At 42.4% G+C, this 21,434-nt stretch overlaps 1 protein-coding gene across 1 annotated transcript in view; it reads left to right on the top strand.

The window, feature by feature from the left end:
• Positions 1-21,164, top strand: part of LOC143299710 (formylglycine-generating enzyme-like) — a 30,508-nt gene extending 9,344 nt beyond the window's left edge. The window contains exons 3-8 of the mRNA XM_076613084.1: positions 5,704-5,786; positions 8,333-8,455; positions 10,286-10,400; positions 13,958-14,074; positions 16,258-16,317; positions 19,312-21,164. Of these exons, the coding sequence (XP_076469199.1) occupies positions 5,704-5,786; positions 8,333-8,455; positions 10,286-10,400; positions 13,958-14,074; positions 16,258-16,317; positions 19,312-19,446 (633 nt within the window). The 3' untranslated portion in view covers positions 19,447-21,164. The remainder of the gene's footprint in view (positions 1-5,703; positions 5,787-8,332; positions 8,456-10,285; positions 10,401-13,957; positions 14,075-16,257; positions 16,318-19,311) is intronic.
• Positions 21,165-21,434: the final 270 nt, after the last annotated feature.

Raw genomic sequence — 21,434 nt, 5'->3', positions numbered from 1 at the left:
CTCTCAACCAGCTGAGCCAGTCAAGCACCCACTGGCCACTGACTGGCCATTATGTTGGGTGTTTTTTTTTATGGGCTCTTGAGCTGTGGTTAATTGTGGAGCAGCATTTTGTTGGCACTTTCATGTGGACATCTGATTGATTGTCGCTTTGTCAGCTTTTGATTGGATGTGTGTGTGTGTGTGTGTGTGTCTGTATGTGCATGTGTGTGTATGTGCATGTGTGTGTGTGTGTCTGTGTGTGCCCTTCAGAGAAAAAGAAGAAAAAGTGTGAGGGGTCAGGGTATAATGAAATAGATTTTTAAAGCCTGCAACAGAGAGAGAGACATGCATACGCACACCAACCTCATATGCAAATACCCAACTGGGCTATGAAATAAACTTACTCAAATATTAAACTAAAAACTCTCAACAGCCCCATGTGATTTTTTGGGAAACTTATTATTAAAAAAAAAAAAAGGCTTTGAGGTCTCACATTTAAAAAGAAAATATGTGTGTTCAGGTACTTAAAAGCTTCCCTGCACAAGTGGACAAGGGCATATGATGATTAAAAAAACAGTTCTTGTATTTGCTTTTCATTGAATCCTGTCAACTAATCATGATAATCTGTTTTAATTTTCATAAGCAATATACTAATATATAGAGAGTAAAATGGTACGGTAGTCTGGAAACTACATGTATACATTTCTAGGGCACTTTTCTGAAGACTAATCACATTCATTCTGTAACCCACAGATCTTGCTCCAGGATGACACCCACACGACTATTTAATTACACAGACACTAAAAAGAAGTTGTGAAAAGACCCATAAATAAATCCACCTAGAGATAACAATCCTGAGCATAAAGCAGTCGGTTGGACGGACAATCAATAAATCAATGAATTAAGCCATCAAGCTGGATAAAAATATGCACATGTCTGTGAGTGTGAGCAAGCTGTGGCCGAAGACACAAAGCCATCACAGCCAGCATGGCATAATTTATCATATATATTCCCTACTGCCCCCTAAATATGTCAGCTGTTCACCTGCTGCCTGCCTCCCTAATACTGCAGGCAGTTAACAGCTGGGTAATTGTTCCTCATCAGAGCTTTTCACTTAGGGGAGAATGAAATTATCATAATCTGTCAGTCTTGGGGAAAATCTGTTGGTAAACTGGTGTGTGTACGTGTGCGTCTGCATGTGTGTGTGTGTGTGTGTGTGTCTCGGGGAAAATCTGTTGGCAAACTGGTGTGTGTGTGTATGCGTGTGTGTGTGTATTTGTGTGTGTGCATGTGTGTGTGTGTGTGTGTGTGTGTGTGTGTGCATTCGCACATGTTTGCATCTCTTGCTCTGTGTTCCAGTCGGATCTTTTGTTTTTTTTACCCATGTTGAGACAAACTGAGAACTCTCTTGGTTTGTTTCTGAGCTGCCTGTTGAACTTGGCCCCTCTTTTATCAGAGGCTTCAGACTACTTCCTGACCTTTCAAAGTACCATTTCTCCTTCATTCATAAAATTCTTTGAGCTGGGGAGAGAACGGAGTTGATGCCTAGCAGGAATGACAGAAAATATTGTGAACCAGACTGTGGATTGGATTAGTTATTTTCTGTTCTTTTGTCTGGCAGTCATGAAATGAAGCTGCTTTTTTTTTTTTTTTCACCCACACACAGATTTTATGTGTGATACTCACAAACCCACATGCACACATGAATCAAACACTCTGGTATACATGTGTGTTCATACACCCTTTACATTTGAGTCTGATGTTGACACCCACTTCAGGTGATGTGTCCGATGGAAATAACAGCCTTTGAAAGTGGGGGACGGCGACCTTTCTAGCACTAAAACCGACACCACAAGAACATTGACGCCACATTGATGGGCAGAGAAAATGACATGTTGGGTGCTCACTGTGAACAGACAACATTTTGATTGCAAACTCTGTGCTCTCTATGCTGAACTAATTGCTCTCTCTCTCTCTCTCTCTCTCTCTCTGAGTCTCTCTCTCTCTCTCTCTCTGTCTCTGTCTACTGAACTAATTGCTCTTTCTCTCCCTCTCTCTGTGTGATGTATTTATTTGTTTGACATGACCATTGATATGTATGTGTAACATCTGATATGGCTGTGATCTGTTTGTTTATATCCATATACACTCCTTCATGAGAGGCTATGGCCTTTCGATGAATAAATCATTGGCATCCTTCTCTGTGTATACTGAACTAATTGCTCTCTCACTCTCCATGTACTTAATTGCTCCCCCCACCCCCTCTCTCTCTGTGCTGAAGTAATTGCTATCTCTGTCTGTCTCTGCTGAATTAATTGCTTTCTCTCTCTCTGTCTACTGAACTAATTGCTCTCCCCCCCTCCCTCTCTCTGCTGAACTAATTGCTCTCTCTCTCTCTCTCTCATTCTCTCTTTCATTAGGGCTGTAGTTAGGCCAATGTCAATAAAAAGCATCTGAAGTGTCATTCTCTCTTTCTCTGTCTACTGAACGAATTGCTCTCTCTCTCTCTCTCTCTCTCTCTCTCTCCCCCCCCCCCCCCCCCCTCTCACCCACAAACATGTCACTCAATAACTGCCACAAAATGGGCAGGTAATACTAGATAGCAATTTCAGTCTCTGCCATGAGAGAAAAAAACAAAACAAACAACCACCCCAAAACCCAGGTGATGGAGAGGTGTGTGTGTGTGTGGAAATTGCTCTCAACACTTAATGACCCATGTGCAGTAAAAGGAGACAGCAGCAGCTGAGCACAGGGTATTGCTAGGGTGGTGGCCGTCATACATTGGGCCAGAGAGAGAAGGATCACAGGCAATGACAGCTTTGTCTGGACGGGCGCAATAGCCGAGTGCTTAAAGCGTTGGACTGTCAATCTGAGGGTCCCGGGTTCGAATCACGGTGACGGCGCCTGGTGGGTAAAGGGTGGAGATTTTTACAATCTCCCAGGTCAACATATATGCAGACCTGCTAGTGCCTGAACCCCCTTCGTGTGTATACGCAAGCAGAAGATCAAATATGCATGTTAAAGATCCTGTAATCCATGTCAGTGTTCGGTGGGTTATGGAAACAAGAACATACCCAGCATGCACACCCCCGAAAGCAGAGTATGGCTGCCTACATGGCGGGGTAAAAACAGTCATACACGTAAAAGCCCACTCGTGTGCATACGAGTGAACGTGGGAGTTGCAGCCCACGAACGCAGAAGAAGAAGAAGACAGCTTTGTCTGCTGTTGTATCTCTGGACTGGAGATTGACGTCAGAATTGATCATACGTCTTGAGTGATTTAAAGGGGATGTTTTATAAATACCCCTAGCCTTTGAAAATGTTATTCTGCGTTGGGAGGGATTTAGGGGAGAGTTTGTGGGAAGGGATGGAAATGTAAATTGTGTGTGTGTGGTTGAGTGTGACTTGAGTGAGAGAAGTTGAGAGAAAGAAAGAGTGTGTGCATTGTCATGTTTATATGTTCACATTCAAACTGACATACACTCAACTCACGTAGAATTAGTTTACAAGGTACTATATTCTATTTAGGCTACAATTCAAGAACAGTGTTAATGCTCTCTCTCTGTGCTCATATTCTTTCTTCAGGGATGGAAGGAAAGTCTGGAACCACCACACATAGGCGCTTGCATGTGTATACTTGCAGGCCATAACATGCATGTGTTGTGTTGTGCTGTATGTGAGAGAAAGAAAGAACGCTTGCATATGCTGTGTTGTGCTGTATTGTGTATATGCTCAAATAATGGGTGTGGTTTTTTTTTTCAGTATCCTGTGATTTATTTTTTGCTTTGATGACAGGTGTCTTTCTTCCTGTATGTATGTATGCGTGTGTAAAGAAAGAAGTGAGGGTAGGGGAAGGGTTAAAGGGGAAAGGCAGGGTACAGACTTGTGCATGTGCATGTGCGCGAGCGCACGTGTGTGTGTGTGTGTGTGTATGTGTGTGTGTGTTTGCGCCTATAAGTTATTCATTGCGTGGTGTTTTGTTTTGCTGTGAAAGGGTGTGAATGGAGTTTTTGCATGCTTGTGGTATTTGGTGGCGGTTTTATACCTTTCAACTGTGATTTCATGTCTCAGAGTTATTCTTTTATTTTCCTTTCATATGATGGCTGATGTCTGCATAGTGGTAAGGGAAATGTATTGTTTTTGTTGTTGTTTTTTTGGTGGTTGTTTTTTTTTAATGTATTTGTTCTTTAGATGTCATGATTAACTAACTGAATATTTTCCTTATAAATGATGATAGTAATGTACTTTAAAAAAATTTTTTTTTTTAATGTTTCACTTTATCATAAAATGCATTATTTTCTTACCTGAATGCTTTCTTTTTAAATGAAATTAACTCACTCAGTACGGCCAGTCCTCTCTTCTGCTCTACACAGACCCCTCGGATGTCCAGTGGGTGTCTGAATGACCCAACCTTTAGCTTCCATCGTCAGAATTGTGGTATTCTTTGTCAACATTCACCTCTTCAGTATAAGAGCCTTCCGCTTGCACTATTTTGATGATGGTAATTGGGGTGAAACGCTGTTAACGTCGTCTCTTTCGCCGTTCGTATGGAGAGAGTTAATGTGTGCATGGTGATCAGGGAAGGGTGTTCCGGTTAGTCATTGTTTTTGTTTTGTTTTTCGCTTTGACATTTGTGGATTAGCATTTGAATGAACCCAAAGAAACTGTTCTCTTTTAATTGCTTGAAGCAGACAGTGTAGTATTTTGAATTGAACTGAATTGAATGCATGTAGAAAATAGATGAATTAGCATGTGTATGTGCATGCTTGAGTGTATGTGTTTGCATATATATATATATGCACGTGCTTGCATACAAGTGTATGCGAATGTGTGCTCATGAGAATGTTTTAGTATGTGCATAATTGTAATTGTTATTATTCCCTATGGCTGTCTTTATATGCATACACAAATATAACATCTTTAGCAGGCAGGCACACACAGAGTAACCAACGCATACTCCAAAACAACACATGTTTGTGTTGACACATAGATTTGCAACACAGGTAGTATGCAGGCACTCAGAGTTACCAAAACTCACACACATGGTCGCACACACACACACACATATACACACATACACACACACACACACATACATGATCACACATACACACACACACCTACTGCCCAAACTCCCTAATTTAACTATCACAGTCACCATCAACAAAGCCAAACCCCCAACTAATGTGTGCAATAATCCACCACAATGACAAACGAGTAACATGTACAATAATCCACCACAATGACTAACAAGTGACAAGTACAATAATCCACCACAATGACTAACAAGTGACATGTACAATAATCCACCACAATGACTAACAAGTGACAAGTACAATAATCCACCACAATGACTAACAAGTAACTTGTACAATAATCCACCACAATGACTAACAAGTAACTTGTACAATAATCCACCACAATGACTAACAAGTGACATGTACAATAATCCACCACAATGACTAACAAGCGACATGTACAACAATCCACCACAATGACTAACAAGCGACATGTACAGTAATCCACCACAATGACTAACAAGTGACATGTACAATAATCCACCACAATGACTAACAAGTGACATGTACAGTAATCCACCACAATGACTAACAAGTGACATGTACAATAATCCACCACAATGACTAACAAGTGACATGTACAATAATCCACCACAATGACTAACAAGCGACATGTACAATAATCCACCCAAACGACTGTGTGCAGGTGGCAGCAGCCCCATGGTGGTTGCCAGTGGAGGGTGCCTACTGGAGACAGCCTGAGGGGAAAGGCAGCAACCTCAAGCACAGGTACGATGGGCACAATAGCCGAATGGTTAAAGCATTGGTCTTTCATTCTGAGGGTCCCGGGTTCAGATCTCGGTAACGGCGCCTGGTGGGTAAAGGGTGGAGATTGTTCCGATCTTCCAGGTTAACATATGTGCAGACCTGCTTGTGCCTGAACCCCCTTCGTGTGTATACGTAAGAAGAAGATCAAATACGCACATTAAAGATCCTGTAATCCATGTCGGCGTTCAGTGGGTTATGGAAACAAGAACATACCCAGCATGCACACCCCCAAAAGCAGAGTATGGCTGCCTACATGGTGGGGTAAAAACAGTCATGCACATAAAAGCCCACTCGTAAAAGCCCACTCGTGTACATGTGAGTGAACGTGGGGAACTGCAGCCCACGAATAAAGAAGAAGAGTAGAAACACAGGTACACGCTTTTTCTTGTTTTGTTTTTTGTCTCAAAAGGTTTCCCTGTGTGAAATTCGGGCTGCCATCCCCAGGGAGAGCACTTTGTCACAGTGCAGCCACACCCCCTTGTTTTTTTTGTCTTGTTCTGTCTACAAGTATATTTGTTTTACTATCAAAGTGTACCGTTCTGCAGAATTGTGCCAGTGGCAGCCCTTTTGTCGTCATTGGTTCTTTTACGTGCGCAAAGTGCATGCTGCAAACAGGACCTCGGTTCATCATCTCATCTGAAAGAACCGCACCAAGACCACCACTCAGGGTCTAGAAGAGGGGGTAGTAAAAAAATTCCTGGTCCATGTGAGATTTGAACTCAGTGATACTCGGTACCTAGTAGAGCGGTGCATTACCACAAGGCCACCACTCCACTTATTTTACAGCTCCCACCTCCACTCCCTCAGCTGCAAGGGGGGCTTTGATATAAGTATGAATAAGATAGGACTGCTAAGCTGGTCTTCAATATAAACACACGCTTCTATCACTCACTTGCAAGAAAACAGTTAATAATTTCAGACATGCATGTTTAGAACAAGAAACATCAATATCTGTTTATGTCTTCCCTCTCTCTCTCTTCCTTTTGTCTCAGTCATCCCCTGCTCCCCCCCCCTCCCTGCACCCCCCTCTCCCCAATCCAACCATTGTTTCCATCCCCTTTTTCTGTGTAGGTGTGTCAAAGCCTGCTTCAGTGCATGTACAATGCAGCCACACACACACACACACACACACACACACACACCACCACCACCACCACCACCACCACAGCACAGCACAGCACAGCACAGCACAGCACGCACACACACACACACCACACCACACCACACCACACCACACCACACCACACCACACACACACACACACACACCACACACACACACACACACACACACACACACACACTGAGTCACACTCACATATAAAGTTCTATGCATATCCCCCATTTTCCCCTGATCTGTTACAGTCAAAAGACGTTTAACTAAAGAATGATTGAGTGACATCATTGCTTATACCATGTAATAGCCCAGCTGACTGCACAGGGCGCTTTACATGGAAGAAAATGTAAACAAATTACCTGAACCACTCATGACCGCTCTCTCTCTCTCTCTCTCTTTCTTTCCCCCCAAAGCCACCCCCCCCCCCCCCGACACCCCTGCCCCCTCCCCCCCTTACCACCCCCTCTGCCTCTCTGTCTGCTGAACTAATTGCCCTCTCTGCCTCTCTGTCTGCTGAACTAATTGCCCTCTCTGCCTCTCTGTCTGCTGAACTAATTGCCCTCTCTGCCTCTCTGTCTGCTGAACTAATTGCCCTCTCTGCCTCTCTGTCTGCTGAACTAATTGCCCTCTCTACCTCTCTGTCTGCTGAACTAATTGCCCTCTCTACCTCTCTGTCTGCTGAACTAATTGCCCTCTCTACCTCTCTGTCTGCTGAACTAATTGCCCTCTCTGCCTCTCTGTCTGCTGAACTAATTGCCCTCTCTACCTCTCTGTCTGCTGAACTAATTGCCCTCTCTACCTCTCTGTCTGCTGAACTAATTGCCCTCTCTACCTCTCTGTCTGCTGAACTAATTGCCCTCTCTACCTCTCTGTCTGCTGAACTAATTGCCCTCTCTGCCTCTCTGTCTGCTGAACTAATTTGCTCTCTCTCTCTCTCTCTTTGTCTGTGCTACCCAACCCTCCCCCCTGACACCCTGCCCCCCCCCCCCCCCCCCACCCAGCACTTTCCTCTCATACCCCATGCATGCAAAGTGAGTTGACATGCGTGGGGCAGTGTCATAGAAGTAAGGCTGTTAACTCACTGGAGACTGGCAGTTTTCTCATTTTCATCCCCCCCTCCACCCAGCCTTCCTAGAGACCCCATGTCATGATGTCCAAGCGGGTGTCTGAAGGGTCTAGCCTGAAGCTTTCACTGCGAGAAATGCGGTACCCTTTGTCTTCACCCACATCTTCAGTGCAAGAACCCTCCGTTTGTAGCATTCTGATGACGTCAGTGTCTGTGAATCACTGCTGTCGTGGTCTCTTTTGTCGTTGGTACAGAGAGAGTTAAACCAAAAGAAAGAAGGGAGGGAAGGTGTGCATGAAAGAGACACGGGATGGTGTGTGTGCAGAATGGACCACCCAGTGCTCCATGTTTCGTGGAATGACGCTGTGGCCTACTGCCAGTGGGCCGGCAAGAGGCTGCCCACGGAGGCCGAGTTTGAGTTTGCCTGCCGCGGGGGGCTGGAAAACAGGTAGAAACACTCGGGTGGGGAACTGTGTGTGCGCAGGCGTAGTTGTGTGCATGCTTCTGTGTGTGCTTTTGAGTGAGCGAGTGAGTGTGTGTATTGTGTGCGTATCACTGTGTGTGAGTGTCATCCCTGATGTTGTGTGGGGTGTCTGTGTTTGTGTGTGTGTGTGAGATTTTTTGTTGTTGTTTGTTTGTTTAAGCTTTTGCTCATGCATGTGTGTGTGTGTACACACAAATTATGTTGACCTATTGATCATTGTTCAATGTATGTATTAGTGTGTGTGTGAGTGTGAATGTTAATGTGTGTATACAAATATACATATGTATATGTATTTTTGTATGTATGTATATATTCATTTATATATCCATATATCTATATATATACAGAGAGATTTATACAGATAATTTTCCCATATGTGTGTGTGTGTGTGTGTGTGTACATTTGGCGGGATTCAAGCCACAGACCTCACAAACCTAGGAAAAGAAATACCCTGACGCCCCACTCACTGTCATAACAGCTATTGATTCTCGCTCAAGCGATAAGCAGCTCTAGCCAGTACAGTATGTCATTTACAGCAACTTGGGTGGGAAAAAGGAGCGGTGGAGGTGTTTGCGGATGAGCAGGCAGTGGATCAATAGAAGGGAAATTGGAAGGAAAAGGACGGCTCCTCTGATCAATGAAGCCCCTTTTCAGGTGCCTTGCACCATCTTGTGGAGGGGGGTTTCGGGGGGACAAAAGAGGATGTATGATATATAAAAAAAAACAACTGCAAAAAAAACACTAACCTGACAGCTGAAACTGACAATCACTGAAGGTATGAAATCTGCCCCATAAATAGTTGTGTGTGTGTGTGTGTGTGTGTGTGTGTATGAAATCTGCCCCATAAATAGTTGTGTGTGTCTGTGAGTCAGTGTGCGCATGCATGTAAAATTTTTCATTTCTGTTTAGGTACTTGCCAGTATACTGCCATTCTGTGTGTTTATGTACGTCTTTTATAATACACACGTACATAAACATTTTTTTAGACACAGCTCCTCACAAGCATGTAGACATTTTCTTATGTATAGATACATGATGCTGGCGTACGTACAGTTATCCATCATTCATGTATACCAACATACATACTCGCCCAACCCCACACAGTTATGCCCCCCTTCCCATTTGCCCTCCCCAACCCTTCCTGCCCCAAACACACACACACACACACACACACACACACACACACACACACACACACACACACACACCAACCAAAAAAATACACATGGACATATACGCACACGCCCTTGAAATAGTTCCTTTCATTTTTCCAAGATGTTTCCGTTTAAGTACTTGCCAATCTACTGCCTTTCTGTGTGTGTTTATGTATACCTTTTATACGTATACAAACACACACACTATATACATTTTTATACACAGTTGCACACAAGCTTGTACACATTTTCTTATGAATGTGTACATGATGCTGGTATACTTACACACATCCGTGACACATGTACACCTACATACACACTCACCCAACCCCCCATACAGTTGCGCCCCCCCCCCCCCCCCCTCCTCTCTTACCTACCCAACCTTCCCTGCCCAACCACCACTGTCCCAAACACACACACACACACACACACACACACACACACACCCTTGAAATAGTTCTGTCATTTTTCCAAGACGGATTCCTGGGTAGCTCAGTTGCAGAGCCAGACTGATTAGAGTGACAGGGCCTCTCCAGGAGTGAGACGACCAGCGATGAATAATAATGTTGGTGAGGTTTCCTGCCACAGAGGCGTGGTCAGTGTGGCGAGGATGGTGCATGGTGTGTCTCTGCGTGGGCAGGCTGTTTCCCTGGGGCAACAACATGAACCCCAAGGGAGAGCACTGGATGAACATCTGGCAGGGCAAGTTCCCGGAGGAAAACACTGCGGAGGACGGCTATGACTATACCTGCCCTGTAAGTCCCTTTTCTTTTTTCTCTCTTTCTCCCTCTTATGTTGCCACATGTGCGCATGAATGAGTGTGTGTGTGTGTGTGTGTGTGTGCACATGGGTATGTGTGTGTGTATGTGTGCATACGTGTGTGTGCGTGCGTACCTGTGTGTGCGTGCGTACGTGCGTGTGTGTGTGTGTGTGTGCGTGCGTACCTGTGTGTGCGTGCGTACGTGCGTGTGTGTGTGTGTGTGTGTGTGTGTGTGTATTTGGCTGTGTGTGTATGTTGTGTGTGCGCGCACGCATGCACGCATGCGTGCGTGCGTGTGTGTGTGTGTGTGTGTGTGTATTTGGCTCTGTGTGTGTGTGTGTGTGTGTGTGCGTTGGGAGATTTGTGTATGGGCTGATGGCCTTCACAGTTGAAACACTTGTCTTTTTGCTGTCCTGCTCTTTGTGACTTGAGGATCAAAGGTATTCAGCCCAGATATTTTCATAACCCAAGTCACTATAGATTTAGTTTGCTCATGTCCTTCAGGAACAAGATTATTGTACTTTCTAACCTGCCATTCTGTGTTTACAAAGCTCTGAAAAGATTGCTTATGCTATAGTTACAACTTATATTACAAACCTAAAAAGTTGACTTTTTTTTTTAAAGGTTTAATAAATCATAGCAATAATAACCACTCTTGTCCTGTATAGATTAAAACTGAATAAGACATTTTTACATTCTCTCTGTCTCTCTCTCTCTCTCTCTGTCTCTCTCTCTCTCTCGTGTTTTAGTCATCTGGATTTTGTTTCAGTGTTTGCCAGTTTGTGATGGTGGTATGAAAATATTTGAGCTTTAAAAATCAAGTTTATGATTACCATGTCAAGAAGGCATCAAAGCATGCAGATCCTTACAGAAGATCCTTATATGCTACATGACATCTGCTTTTTAACGAAATATAGAAAAAGTGAGGGGTGGGTGGGTGGGGGTGGTGGTGGTGGGGGTGATTCAGGCAGATGCCTGACCTATGCAAAGACCTAACGCACTGAGAGCATGCCAGATGTTGCAGCAACAAAAGACATTCTTCTTCTTCTTCCTCGTTCACCTCCCATTAGATGAGCAGCCCGGTGTCCTCGATGAAGGCTGCCGTCCATCGCAGCTCCTCCAGGGTGCCGTACAGTTTGGCTTCCACTGCTGTCAGTGTTGGCCAATACTTCCTCCTGGATGCTGCATGCATCCTACAGTCTTGAAGGATGTGGTCGGTTGTCATTGGTCCCTCACCACAAGGGCACTCTCCACTCTGTCCAATGCCAAATTTTGTGTGCATGTGGTGGAGCATGCGGTTGTGTCCAGTCCTCAGGCGGAAGATCTTGACTTGTTCCCGTTGTTCCAGCAAATGGTATCTGTCTTCTGGGTTATATTTGGGGTGCTGGAGGCGCCACTTTATTCCTTGCTGTGCCTTGATGATAGTCTTGATTTCATCGTATGACACCAGTTTGTTGGCCTGCTCCTTCTGTGCTTCGTCTTTTGCCAGAATGTCCGCTTTTTCGTTGCCTCTGATACCACAGTGTGCTGGTACCAAGAAATGAGAAAAAAAAGGAATTTGTATAATATAAAAATAAAATCTAAATAAGCCAGTTCTATAGGTAGATAAATAGTTTTAAAACTTAAAAATTTGTAATTGAAATCTGAGTTTGTTCTAATGCCTTTGTAAATCAGAGCAAGTATGTGTGCATGTGTTTTTATTTATCAGTGACTGACATTATTAAAGATAAATGCTTCAAAAATACATATATGAAAAAAAAAGAAAAAAAGATTTACACCTGTGGCCTCATCACATGTACAGAAATACAATACCTTCTGTAATCATAGTTTCATCACAGCAGCACTCGTTTAGAGAGAGAAACCAGAACCCCAAATACGCAAGTGATTATTGTGACACACACTGCACGTCGTTGGTGAAAAAAAAAAAAAAGAGGAAAAAATGGACACCATAAACAATATATTTACAGCAAGGTACGTAGTGGAAGAATACAGGCACAGGTAATGGCCGGTGTAAAGTGATGCATGAAATGACACACAAATTGGGGAGAGAGAAAAAAGAAGAAAAACAAGTTTGCCTTTTGCCTTTCTGATCACGTGATTAGCCACATCTGAAACATGGTACATTGCTTCATCAAGGCAACATCACAAGCTCCCCCTCCCCATCATTTAAAAAACAGCAAACCTTTTGAAGTATGTGGGGTGTATGCTAATGTATAGTGTGTGTCCAAGACTGGCTTATGAAATGAGAATATGTTACTGTCAGGTGTGTTGCTTTTGATTTAAAAAAAACAAACAAAATGTTAGTGCACATGATCATCATTTAATTTTGAAGACAAACAGCATGCAACCCAACAAAGAATGTTTAACAAAGAGCTTAACTCCTGCACACACAGACACAGACACACACACACACACACACACACACACACAGAGTTGAGCATACCACATGTATAGTAGCATACTGTTTAGATGGATATACCACAGCCTAACCAATTGCTGAGAGAAGAGATGAGTTTTGAGGTGATATCCAAAAGAGGAGAGGGAGTCAGAGTGTGTGAGGTTGTCAGGGAGTCTGTTCCATGTCTTTGGGGCTTCTTTTTCTTTGTTCACAGGCTTCACTTCCCACTCAGTTGTGTGTATGAGTGGACTTTCATGCGTATGGCCACATTTACTCTGCCATGTAGGCAGCCATATTCTGTTTTTTTTGGGGGGTGTCCATTCTTGGTATGTTCATGTTTCAATAACCCACCAAACTCTGACACAGATTACAGGATCTTTGACATACGTATTTGATCTTCTGTATACCTATGCACACAAAAGGGGTTCAGGCACTAGCAGGTCTGTATGTATGTTGACTTGGGATATCAAAATAAACCTACCCCCTTAACTCACTAGGTGCACCAAAACTCTTGATCTTGGGCCAAAAACCAGTGATCTAACCATTCAGCCAAACCACCCATCTGTTTTGGGCTTGAAAATATGTTGTTCACACACACAAACTGTGCCACCACCACCACCATTATCAGAAAAATGTCCCCCCCGCCCCCCCTCTCCCACTCAGGCTGAACAAGTCCACCCGCCGACCCATTTCTCACCCTCCCACCCCTCACCCCCCAAAACCCCCTCACCAGTAAGGTGTGGAGTCACCCAGAATGACCGCTGACATATGATGACAGGCAAAACAAAGAGCAGAAGCGAAGGTTGCTGCAACAAAAACAAAAAAAAAGAAAAAGAAAAAAGAAAGACTTCATTCTTTCTCTTCTTGAGATGATGATTGTGTCAAAGGGAAGTGGGGGGTGGGATGGGGGGTGGAAGGGGAAGAGGAGGGTGGAGGGGAATCTTCAAGCCAGAGGCAATCCTCCAATGCCCTCATGCCCCTCCTATCCCCCCTGCTCTCCCCCCTGCCCCCAAGAAAAAACAACAGAAGAAAACAACGCAAAAAAAACAAACAAACAAAAAACAGTCGTGCGTCTTGTGCCCTTGCAGGCCTGTAACAGAGACAACAGATGGATCACATGTTTGTGATGTGTGGTGGTGGTGGTGTCGTTGCAGGTGACGACCTTCCCCGAGCAGAACAAGTACGGCCTGAAGAACATCATCGGCAACGTGTGGGAGTGGACCCAGGACTGGTGGGACACCAGGCACACCACTGACTTCCAGGACAACCCTGTGAGTCTGCACTTCTCTTTCTTCATGCTGTGTTCAGAATCAGAATCAGAATCAGAATGCCTGTATTATCTGAGTAGAGAGATTAAGTGTGGTGAAGTCTGTGATACATACATACATGCAGATTACAAGCAAAACGGTAAAATCTGGCGTACAACATAATACTGGTGTATAACAGAATAACACTCAACTCAGTTATTGCGAAGCAAGTCCGATATTTGATTGTTGGCTTACATGTATGAACAGTGTGTGAGTGTGTTGCAACATCCCTGTTTCTGGTTTTCTTTGTGTGTGTGTGTGTGTGTGTGTGTTGGTTGGTCATTAATTTAGCATCTATTCATTGAAGTGATTTTAATTCGGGAGGGGTGGGGGGAATGGGGGGGGGGGGGGGTTGTGCTGTGCGTGTGTGTATGTGTATGACTACATGCTTGAACTGTGAGTACATACATCTATATCTAAATACATATCTATATATGTCTATCTGTCTATCTATCTATATATATATCTTGTGTGTGGTGTGTATGTGTGTGTTAAAATTTGCCTTTCTTGTTTTATCTGCTTTATGATAAGAGTACAAGACAACAAATATTATGTCTTTATTCTTGTCAGAAAGTTTCCTTTCCCTAACCCTGATCCATTTACTTTTTTTTTTGTATGTAGTGTGTGTGGTGTACGTGTGTGTGTGTTGGGGTGGGGGTGGGGGGGATTTGAATGTGTGTAGCACATCCCCTGATAGAAATAACTTAAATGCTTATGTCATGCACTCCAGTCTACAAGACACCCTACATTCATAGCTCAGAACAGACAGCATCTGCTTGAACTCTTCAACTGGCCATCTACAACTGTAACCTGACACTGAGTCAAAGAAAATGCAGTCAGAAATACAGATCTTTATGTCAGCTTCTTTCTTTTTTCTCTTGACTTGAAAATATCTCCAGTTTGATCATTCTTTATAGTGGGATCTTTGTAGGATATCCATGGGACACATGCACATACACACACACACACACACACACACACACACACACACAAAGACATGCACGAAAAGTGTTGCAGGGTGTCCAGAATATTTAGTTGTGTGTGTGTGTGTGTGTGTGTGTGCTGTGCTGTGCTGTGCGGTGCTGTGCAGTGTGGTTCGTTGTGTTTGTGTGTGTGTGCGTGTGAGAGAGAGAGACAGACAGACAGACAGACAGAGATTCTTAATTGACATGTACATTTCATACATTACTGTAAAGGACCATCCAGTTAAAATTATTGATTTTTTTTTCCTTAAAAAGCTCCGCAACAGATGCCAGAGACATCCCTTTAAACTTGCTCATAAAATTTGTGGTTTGATTGAAATGTTTTAACAACAGATGTACAGCCTTTCTTTGAAGAAGTATTCTTCAGTTCTCATGGTTGTGAATGCTATTTATAAGTTAATCTATAATGGTTGCTTAACTAGTTTATAAGTTAACCTGATGGTGTTACTCAGCTAGTTTATAAATTAACCTAATGCTAGCTTAGTTAGTGGTTGCTCACCATATTTATTTATAACCCAGCCTGGTGGTAGTTGCTTAGCTAATCCATAACAGGGTTCGTCACTAACGGGAGCGCTGAGCGGAACGCTCTGAAAAAACAAATTGCGCTCTGGAAAATTCCTTGACTCAGAGCGCTTGCGCTCTTGATTTTGAAAAGACATAAGCATACACTACTGTATCTAAATTGTTATTCCATTGTCCATCACAAACAAGAGTCAAAAGCGCGATCGTTTTGCATTTACCGAAGTTTGAAAGCCGTCTGTTTACGTTTTGTTAGTTCATCCGGAAGTAGGCCTAGTGAATCAGGGGAGGCTATGCAAAAGAGCGCTCTTCAGACTTGAAGAGTAGAAAAGTGGAGCGCACGATCGATTTCGCGGCCGTGCAAAATCAAAATGCTGAAATATTTGATCCCAAAAAGGAAGGCTGATGGTTTTTAGTGTGCGCTCTTAGTTTTCAGTTTGCGCTCATCAAAATTCTGAAACTAGAGCGCAGGCGCTCATGTGAAAAAATGTTAATGACGAACCCTGCATAAGTTAGTGGTTTCTTAGCTGATTCATGAATTGATCTGACAGTGGTTGTTCAGCTAATTCCTGAATTAACCTAGCTGACAGTTGTTGATTATCTGAATTAAAAGTTACCTGATGGTATTTTCCTGGTTGTGTGCAGAAAGGACCAGCCTCTGGTACGGACAAAGTCAAGAAAGGGGGTTCTTACCAGTGCACAATTGTAAGTGATGTTATGTGAATGACCATTTACGTAACTGATTCGCCATGAGAAGATCTCAGTGCTAAGAGGAGTTTCCTTTTTTCTTTGTTTTTTGTTGGTTTTTTTTTTTATGACTGACATGAAATCAGTAGCAAAACATGCACACACACACACACACACACACACACACACACAGTAACTGTACATTGTAATAGCTATGTGAGTGTGTGGCATTGAGGATGGGATTTTTCAATCACTGAAAGAAATGTCTTTGCATTCATTTCACAAAACAGTTTCTTTTCATTTCTATAGATAGACTCCACTTGTTAATAAAATATGTTTAAAATTGTATTGTTAAGCATTTGATAAGTATTCATTAATTTTAAGCATGCCCTGAATTAACTGCTAACTGAAATGAATATGTCTATATAACTTTCAATTATGAGGTTTTTGTAAAACATTATCATGATTTGAGGGGGATACAAATTGCAAAAGCAAGATTGAAAAGATTGTTGGTGTCAGAATATTAAAGAATGAAAGGTGGGGGTATGGGGGGTGATAAAATTGCAAAAATCCATACCACAAAAGAAAGGCTGAATAATAGCATACACAGATGCAGTATGCAGCACAACAATATTGGTCACAGTATTCTGGAGAAGAAAGAAAACGTGTATGCTATTATTCAGCCTTTCTTCTTTTTTTGGTGTGGATTTTTGCAATTTTATCACCCCCACCTTTCCCTTTTTCTTTCCCCAGCAGTGCCACACATCCATGATTATCCCTTTCCTTTCCCCAGCAACACCACACATCTATGATTATCCCTTTTCTTTCCCCAAGCAGTGCCACACATCCATGATTATCCCTTTTCTTTCCCCAGCAACACCACACATCCATGATTATCCCTTTCCTTTCCCCAGCAACACCACACATCCATGATTATCCCTTTCCTTTCCCCAGCAACACCACACATCCATGATTATCCCTTTTCTTTCCCCAGCAACACCACACATCCATGATTATCCCTTTTCTTTCCCCAAGCAATACCACACATCTATGATTATCCCTTTTCTTTCCCCAGACACCATACATCCATGATTATCCCTTTCCTTTCCCCAGCAACACCACACATCCATGATTATCCCTTTTCTTTCCCCAGCAACACCACACATCCATGATTATCTCTTTTCTTTCCCCAGACACCATACATCCATGATTATCCCTTTCCTTTCCCCAGCAACACCACACATCCATGATTATCCCTTTTCTTTCCCCAGCAACACCACACATCCATGATTATCCCTTTTCTTTCCCCAGCAACACCACACATCCATGATTATCCCTTTTCTTTCCCCAGACACCATACATCCATGATTATCCCTTTTCTTTCCCCAGCAACACCACACATCCATGATTATCCCTTTTCTTTCCCCAGCAATACCACACATCCATGATTATCCCTTTTTCTTTCCCCAGCAACACCACACATCTATGATTATCCCTTTTCTTTCCCCAGCAACACCACACATCTATGATTATCCCTTTCCTTTCCCCAGCAACAGTACACATCCATGATTATCTCTTTTCTTTACCCAGCAACACCACACATCTATGATTATCCCTTTCCTTTCCCAAGCAACACCACACATCCATGATTATCCCTTTCCTTTCCCCAGCAACACCACACATCTATGATTATCCCTTTTCTTTCCCCAGCAACACCACACATCTATGATTATCCCTTTTCTTTCCCCAGCAACACCACACATCTATGATTATCCCTTTCCTTTCCCCAGCAACACCACACATCTATGATTATCCCTTTCCTTTCCCAAGCAATACCACACATCCATGATTATCCCTTTTCTTTCCCCAAGCAATACCACACATCCATGATTATCCCTTTCCTTTCCCCAGCAACACCACACATCTATGATTATCCCTTTTCTTTCCCCAGCAACACCACACATCTATGATTATCCCTTTCCTTTCCCCAGCAACACCACACATCTATGATTATCCCTTTTCTTTCCCCAGCAACACCACACATCCATGATTATCCCTTTTCTTTCCCAGCAGTGATTATCCCTTTTCTTTCCCCAGCAACACCACACATCTATGATTATCCCTTTTCTTTCCCCAGCAACACCACACATCTATGATTATCCCTTTCCTTTCCCAAGCAACACCACACATCTATAATTATCCCTTCTCTTTTACCAGCAATACTGTACCAACATGTTATCTATTATGATCCCTTTTTTCCCAGTAATACAACACATCTATTATGATCCCTTATATATATATATATATGTGTGTGTGTGTGTGTGTGTGTGTAAGAATAAGAATAACTTTATTATCTCCAACTGGAGAAATTTGGTCAGGTGCATTATCACAACATAGACAAGTAAACAACATGGGGACCATAACCGTAAAAGTCAACAACAGCTTTTACGAATATTATGAAGACACAAAAGTAAAAAATATCACATACACCGTTTCATACATACATCCACACACTGCAGGTAATAACTGGTATTCTTAATGTAAAAACAGAAAGAATTAAGAAACATTATTTTGAATATAATTATAAGCATAGCCTACTATATTGCATATTGATTATAATAGAGAGATAATAGACAGATAAGATAAGAATGTTTTGATCCCTATTCATCCCCTACCAAAACTGTCATTAGCATACACGTCTATAATGATTGACCCCTTTCCTTTCCACAGCAGTTCTGCACATCTGTTATAATGGCTTTTCTTTCCTCAGCAGTATTGTCACCGACATACATATCTATTACCATCCCTACTCATTCCCTACCAACACAGTCACTAACATACACATTTACAACGATCCCTTTACTTGACACAGCAGTTCTGCACATCTGTTATAATGCCTTTTCTTTCCTCAGCAATATGGTCACCGATATACATATCTATTATTATCCGTACTCATTCCATACCAGTAGTCACCAGCATACTCATCTATAACGACCCCTTTTCTTTCCTCAGCAATACTGTTACCGGTACCGCTGTGCAGCCCGCAGTCAGAACACCCCCGACAGTTCGGCCGCCAATCTTGGATTCCGCTGCGCCGCCACCAAGTTGCCCAAGTATCTTGAACAGAACGCTAAAGATGAATTATAGACTTTTTTTTGCCCCTCCCCTCTCTATTATCTTGAGCGGTAGCTATTTTGATGAGTGAACGGATGGAAAGGTACATTCCTGCTGCCTGCTGTAGGCTGTTATTGTGTCTTTTTTTTGTCCTTTTTTTGTACAAAGTGCTTTTGATTATATACATTAGTGACATGTTGGTGAATGTGTTTCTGTCATTATTGTTGGTAATCAGATATAGAATGATTGTCTAGACACTGCCTGTGATGCTTTACCTGTATTGGCTCTTGGTTTAATTCTCCATTGACATGGGTTGTTGTTTTTGGGTGGGTTTTTTTTCAGTATATTGGTGACATGAATTGCATCATTTTCAGTTGTATTTGTTTAGGTTTTTGGGGTGTTTTGTTGTTTGTTTTTTTTAAGCGAAGGAGAATCATCACCATCGGTAAAGACTATATTTCCAGTTGGTAGTTTCTCATCTTTTTTTAATTTAATTTTAAAAAAATATTTAAGATAGTTGATTGCATGACATTTGTCAATGTTGCTATAAAATAAAAAAAAAATCAAAAAAAAAATCCAACTGACCACACAGACTGCCCAACTACAAAAACCTGAAAAGCCCCCCCCCCCACCCCCAAACTTGAAAAACAATACAGTTCTTGACATATTATCTTTACAGTTACCTGTATACTGGTGCACGTATGCATTTGTAATTAAATCATTGTACGCTTGCATTCACACAACCTGCATGTATTGCAAGCAAAGAAACACCACTGTTGTACACATCACTTGCACACAAGTGAACAAGCATGCATTCAGACATGTAAAATTGCAAATCGCATCGTTGGTACATTTTGTCACCTTGCGGATGTCTCGTTACTGAGATGCTGAAGCAAGTCCATAACTGCTGCTTCAAACCAGTGAAGGTTGGTTCGATAGTGGAGGTTTTGAAAATAATATTTTTGACGCAAATTATTAAAAATGTATATACATATATCATAATTTGATATATGTTTGCTTAAAGTGAAATATTCACACAAAGTCCCTTTTTTTTCTTTTTTCTTTGGACACTGCTGTAAATAATATTGTTGTGTCCAGTCTTCCAGTATTCATCAGCGTTTTTTTGTGTAAAACATGCATTTTTTTAGGATGATGGTTTCAAAGGATAGGGGAGAATTTTTTACTCTGTTGCTTTTTAACCTTTTATATTCATTCATTTTTTGTTGGTCAGTAGCAGATGTGGACTATGTATCATGTTCGCACCTAAGGTAATAATTAGGTTTGTTTGTCGCTCTTTTTATGCTGGTGTTGCTTGTTAGGTGCTGGTTAGATTGTGTCTGTCTGAGCAGTGATATTCCATTGGATGTGGGGACAGAGGTGATCAGTCCAAACCTGCTGGAGTCCTGGGTTTTGTTTTACAGGTTTTTTTGGTGACCTCTGTGTGTGTGTGTGTGTGTGTGTGCATGTGTGTGTTGGGGAGGAGGTGGGGGGGGGGGGGGGGGCGGGGAGGGTGGATGGGTTGGGGAGAATGTATGTGTACTGCTGTATTGGTAAGAGTGTGTGTGTGTGTGAGGGTAGTGGTGGTAATATAAAGCATCTACACAGTTTATTGTATGGTTTTGTTATCAAATCATTTTTGTTCCCAGAGTATGGGATTTAAAGATTTTTTAATGTGCAATATATTAATTGATAAATATGTATCTAAAATTATCATCATAGTTACAACTTGTGTGTGCACACTAAAAAAAACACATCTGTACACACATGCACCTCTGAACAATTAACTTGACGGTACTACACAGACTCACTGCAACTACAAAAAAGTACTTCCATGCAGTGAAATAATACCATCAACATCCACAGTCCCAGATCCTTACAGGATAGATACACAAGGCCTGATCAATGCATCGGGTTAACAGGTTTTTGGCTTTTCTTACAGCATGTGCATAGCTGCTTTCCTTGTTTTGTTTTCTATGCTACTCTCTGTCTCTTAGCTCCCCACCCCACCCCACACAGCGCAT

The sequence above is a fragment of the Babylonia areolata genome, chromosome 25 (genome assembly GCF_041734735.1).
Source record: "Babylonia areolata isolate BAREFJ2019XMU chromosome 25, ASM4173473v1, whole genome shotgun sequence".
Taxonomy (NCBI): Eukaryota; Metazoa; Mollusca; class Gastropoda; order Neogastropoda; family Buccinidae; genus Babylonia; species Babylonia areolata.
The sequence above is the reverse complement of the archived record's forward strand: the minus strand, read 5'-3'. Positions and strand labels throughout refer to the sequence as shown.